The 5,717-nt window shown below is 40.7% G+C and overlaps 1 protein-coding gene across 1 annotated transcript; it reads right to left on the reverse strand.

The window, feature by feature from the left end:
- Nucleotides 1-2,295: 2,295 nt before the first annotated feature.
- LOC122644039 (inorganic phosphate transporter 1-4) lies at nucleotides 2,296-5,482 on the reverse strand. Its single transcript, XM_043837638.1, has 2 exons — nucleotides 5,440-5,482; nucleotides 2,296-3,967 (listed from the first exon to the last, which is right to left on the reverse strand). Exon 2 carries the CDS (start codon nucleotides 3,917-3,919, stop codon nucleotides 2,300-2,302), a length of 1,620 nt encoding a protein of 539 aa, XP_043693573.1. The 5' UTR covers nucleotides 3,920-3,967; nucleotides 5,440-5,482; the 3' UTR covers nucleotides 2,296-2,299.
- Between the last annotated feature and the right edge of the window lie 235 nt (nucleotides 5,483-5,717).

Consider the following 5,717-nt stretch of genomic DNA (forward strand, 5'->3'; position numbering starts at 1 on the left):
TAGTCCTCTTCTTCAAGGGATCCAGCGAGGCTGGAATAAATCACTACCAAAATCGAACTCTACAATATTCCAAGCTTCTGATCGTTCAGCTTCTTTAATTTGTATGAGAAAATAGAGACAACAATTGAGGAAAAAGAAGGAAGATTAAAAGAACAAGAGAAATAGAAGTAGATTCAATGTATCCAAAAACAGAGTAGTCTTTCTCTTAATCGCCATCTTTGAATCTATCTACTCTGTCTAATCTCCTCGGATCGATTGATAGTTGATACCTCAGTTCTCCTTTAGTTCACTGATAATCGGTATTTATAGAAAATTGACATTTTACAGATGATTAAACCTCTGTTCAAGCTGAAACTTTTTATGCAACCCTTTGAAGTAGGGGAAGAGACAAAGAGAAAGAGAAAGCATCAAGCACAGATACCATGATCTTCATCCAACTCTGGCTTCTCCATTCCCTCATAGAACATCATCTCCTGGTAGCGACATTCGCGGCTACTGCAAAACCCTTTCTCGCCCCTGAAACACATGTCGAGATGAGAAATAAAAACTCCATCTCGCTTGCAAAGAGACAACCGGTACAAACCATGGAAGACACAAGAGGCGCAGACTGTCAATCTTCGCCTTCGTTCTTCTTCCACTTCCCCTTTACCAAGAACAAATCTCAAGTTAGGGTTTCCTATTTAGAACGAAAATGAAAGAGAGAGAGAGAGATAGAGAAAGAAAGAGAATCACCATCATTTCGTCCAAATACCTGGTTCTGGCGGTGATGAGCCTCGTCGGAAATCCAATAAACAAAGAGGAGTAATGGCGGTGAGGTGTTAGGAATAGGGGAGCCGCTGTGAGGTTGAGGGTTAGCAGGGTTGGAGGTTAGAAGCGTCATCTAATTCGGGTTAGGGTAAGAGTGGGAGTGACCCGACGAATCTTAAGGGGTTTGGGGTTAAATTTGGTTTGTTATATTTTGAGCCGTTGGATGTTAAATTGTCCACGTGGCAGCATCTAAAGAAGGTGCTGGACGCTCCAGCTCCCGCCACTGCTGGACAGGAGCCAAATCCATAAAAAATAGTGCTTAGGAAGAGGTGTTGAGAAAAGATGAAATAGCCCCATGGTTGAGGCCCATATAGGTGTTTTCCATTTATAGTTGGGCAAAAGGCTTGATTGAGTATGAGAACCTGAGCCCAACCCATGACTTTAGCAGCTGGTCTGAAGCCCATGCAAAACATGGCCCACTTCTAGTCAATATCCCAGTGTTACATTCTGTGCTTAACTGAATCTTTTAAAGCCCATGTTAATAATTGGCCTTAGTGGAGTTGAATGAACACATGGAGACAATAAACATTAACTTATTATATCTTCATCTTCACTTTGATGGAGGATTGAACTATTTGTCAATGAGGACTAATTGTAGGCAATGCAGTACCAATTTGGCTTGTCAAGCTTTGCAGTAATATTGCAAGTGTAGGATGTTCGTAGCAGTTCATATACTTGAGAAGCTCTCTCCACCTAATGTCTAAAGGTTTTGGATAAGACCATCCAACATAATATCAGAGCTCATGTCCCTTTGTTATCCTCTCTAGTTGTCTGCCCCACATGTAGAGTCACAACTAATATTGCGAGTAACCAATCATTCATGAGAATTGAGGTTCTTCTTAAGACTCTTGTTCTGGGTCTATTACATCTACTGTGACTTTAATGTAAACATCATGTAATGTTTCATGGAACAAGAGATTCTATAACATCCAAACATTGAGGGGCCCTTGAGTTTATAAACCCAACCAGAGCTCTGAAATACAAGAAACCATAAAAGTACTTAAGAGCCCAACATGAAATCTTTTTCCTTCTGCATTACCAAGACATCTATAATGGATATAATATAATGTGGGAAAAAGAAGGCTGTTCGACTGCGCCCTTACACCCAGACACATGGGTGGCAAAATGACCACCTCCGGCCCAATATTGGATGCTTGGGTGTACAAAGACCACATGACCAAGTAGCGTTGTCTCTCCCAATATAATATACTCAAAAAATGCAAGACTATTGGAACAAAATCGACCAAATAAAGGAGGAGTATAGGTATGAAAGTCCAGCTATAATTGCATATGTAGTAGTCTTGGCTAAAACAGAGAAATTTCAAATTATTAAAAAAAAGGACTGGCCAAGCAACTACAACATAGAAATATGAGAGCTCCCGTTGTCCAACACACCCCACACACAGTAACTTTCTGGTTCTACGTAGACAAAAGACTCTCAATCCTTAAGCTGGAGAAAAAGGTGGGGAAAACCTGCTAAAAAACAACCTAATTACACTGGAGCAGTCCTGTTATAACCTGATGCTTGCTCTGCTTCTCCACTGGTCCCAGCTTCATCTTCATTCTCACCAGACATTTCCTCTAGTGATTTACCTTTTGACTCAGGTACTAGAAAGGTAAAAAGCAAACCTAATAAGTTAATCCCACCCAATATGATGAGTGAATTCCTCATACCAATACCAGCTGGGTAACCTGCATCAGTCTTTGTCTTGTCCTGGCTTTGTGATAGGTAAAGGAACCCAAATGCTCCAACCATTGCCCCTAATTTCCCAGAAGCTGCTGAGATACCATGACATGTTGACCGAAGTCTGGCTGGGAAAATCTCTGCTGGTACCACGAATGTGGTAGCATTAGGCCCAAAATTTGCAAAGAAAAAGGTTAAGGCGTACAGGATGACGAACCCAATTCGATTCTCCTTCATAGTCCAGTGATTATAGGGGATGGCCAGAGCAAACATGAATACTGTCATGAAGGAGAATCCCATCAGTTGAATTGCAAACCGCCCTATTACATCGATGAAAGCCACCGTGAACCAATATCCTGGGACAGTACTGCAGAGAGCAATAAGCGTTTGTGCCCTTGCAATTCTGAAAACCTCTTCAATTGCATTCATCGTCTTTGCATTTGGAATCCAACCAATAGCACTGAAGATGTCTTTCTGGAACAAATTTTGACTGTAGAAAGCAATGTCCAATAAGAACCATGTGCTAGTGGTTCCAAGCAAGTGAAGCCCATGACGACTAAGGAACTCCTTAGAGAACAAACCAAAGGATTTTTCTTTCTCTGACAATTGATCAACTTTCTCCTGTTCAGATTCAATCTCAACCTGCATAACCCTTGCCATGTCTGATGCTGCTTGTTTTGCATTCTTTGCAACAAGGGCAGTGTAACGAGCAGTCTCTGGCATTTTCAATCGCCAGTAGTATGTAAGCAAAGCTGGTAACGCACCAAACATCAAAATAATACGCCAGACAAAATCAGCCTCTGGGATTGTTGAGGCAATTGGATTTTCTTCGTAAGTTGGAGCAGGGTACTTGGCCTTGAATGCAGCTGATACAATGATTGCAACCATTCCACCAGCTAAAATTCCAAATCCTTGCATTGCAAAAACAGCAGCTATAAATGCTCCACGAGTTTTCTTGTTGGCATATTCAGACATGATAGTAGCAGAGAGTGGGTAATCACCACCAATGCCAAAACCAAGCCAGAATCTGAAGAAACAAAGGGTAGCCATGACACTCTTTGCAGTGTGGCCAAAAGATAACCCAGAGGCGACAGAGCAGAGGACCATGACCATGAGGGTCATGCCATAGACACGCTTGCGACCCATTTTGTCACCAAGCCAGCCAAAGAAGAGTTGCCCAGCAAGTGTGCCACAGAATGCAACACCATTGACAGCAGCTGATACATTAGGGGGCAATGATCCTGGCTTTGGCGCACCATCATGATGGTAGTATATCCGACCAAGCAATTTGGTGACCAATGAAATGCAGAAGAGATCATAAGCATCGGTGAAGAAACCCATGCCGGCAATCACGATTGCTGTAAAGTGATACCATTGTGTCTTCGCTACATCAAGTGCATTAAGCACTTGCAATTGATCATTAGCCATGGCTGACTAGTACAACTCCAATACCGATTCAAACACCTTGAAAGAATCCTGCTAGGAGGTAAATAAAAGAGAGATTAGATTAGATCAATATATTAAAAAAACCAATTGGAAGCAAAAAGAGGCTTCAATATTTCCAATTGGAAGACCTGGGCAGAACCCAGTTTTCCTAATGTGCCTGTGATGAGACGACGGTATAGAGAGAGAAAAACTCATGAATCCAAAAAGGTCACGGCTCACGGGCCAATATCGGCCACACAGAAACTGTAGAAAGTTACTCTTGCCGAGAACTCAAAGTCAGCTTTGAAGGCTTAAGGTGAGATAATCGTGACGAAGAGAGAGGGAAAAAGGGTTTTCAACTGTTAATGGCATCATGGGCTTCTTGATGAAAAGTGGAATAATTGATTTCTAATTTCTAAAAGTAATACCAGGAAACCAAAATCAAAAGAAGAAACTTTGATTGCTCTACCAAAGATATGTGTCAGTAGGATTGTTAGCAGGGGTGAAATTACCAGCCCCAAAGATGGTCGTTGGCTTGTTGCAGCAGCAAAAGAAGTAACAAGAGTGTATTAATTTATAATATTTACAGAAAAAAAAATAAAATAAAGGTGAACAGACGAAGAATATTATGAAACCCAGTTATCCAGATGAGTCCGAAATCTTAATAGCGACAGAAAATTTCATTATTATTCTAGAAAAGCCAAAGGCCTTCCATGAGTACAGGAAAAGCATCTTACCAAAAAAAAAAGTAGTACAGGAAAAGAAGAAGCCGTCAAGAAAAGGAGGGAAACCTTTGGAAGGAAGCAAGAAAAAGGGTGGTTTAGAAATCTTAGAAATCTACTACCCACTACTAACCACCACAATCCCACCTTCCCATTACTTTCTGCCTTTCCCCCATTTCCAAAGAAGCGAACAATACAGAGGAGACCAAAAATGCAAAGCCCCAAAGTCTCAAATCTTGCAGTGATTCTTTTCCTCTCCATCATAACTTGAAGGAAAGCTAGGCCTAAACAGGAACAAAGAATCGGTACAGCAAAAGAAAACCAGAGAAAAATCATATTTTTTTTTTTGGGAAAAAGAGGAGTTACGGTAGATAGAAAATAACAAAAAAATTACCCCTAACTTAATCCCGTAATGAAACTGTAATCTCCGATGGGTCGCTGTAAAGTATTATTGAGGACGTCAAGATGGTCAATTTGGCTTGACTCTCATTGACTCATCTGTGTCAAGATATGGTCAAGAGAAAAAGATAAAATAATCTCTGGGATTTGAAATCAGAGACACCATAGAAGGAAGGAAAGCAAAAAAAACTGCGAGATTCAAGGTATAATAAGCTTTCAATAAAAACGGCGATTCTTTCTTCCTATATAATGCTTATGAACCTAAAATCGATTAAAACGGCAATGCCATCGTAATTCATGGCAGAGCTATAACAATCGATTCCTGATAAGGAAACTAATGCAGTGAGTCTGATTCTGTCTGAGAAAGGAAAGAGTACAGAAACGAAGACAGTAAGCGCATACCTTGGGGGATTGTTCTGAAAGAAACAGAAGAAAGATTTCCTCTTTTCTTTTTCAGAAGCTTGAAAGAAAAGGCGTTCTCATGCACGTGATGTGGACCTGTAAAGCAGAAGCTTTTATTAAGTAAAGACAGAGTCTTCTCTCAGAGAGAATAGAGAATGAAGAAAGAGGAGAGAAGAAGAAGTCACACTTCTGCGAAAGAGAAAATATGGAAACTCCACAAATTGTTTTGGGGAAACGTTTCAAATATATAGAGACGAGAGAGAGAGAGAAAGAGACAG

Source organism: Telopea speciosissima, chromosome 10 (assembly GCF_018873765.1).
Source record: "Telopea speciosissima isolate NSW1024214 ecotype Mountain lineage chromosome 10, Tspe_v1, whole genome shotgun sequence".
NCBI lineage: Eukaryota > Viridiplantae > Streptophyta > Magnoliopsida > Proteales > Proteaceae > Telopea > Telopea speciosissima.

Coding starts and splice junctions, on each gene's coding strand:
- LOC122644039 (XM_043837638.1), bottom strand. CDS start 3,919: ATGGCTAATGATCAATTGCAAGTGCTTAATGCACTTGATGTAGCGAAG.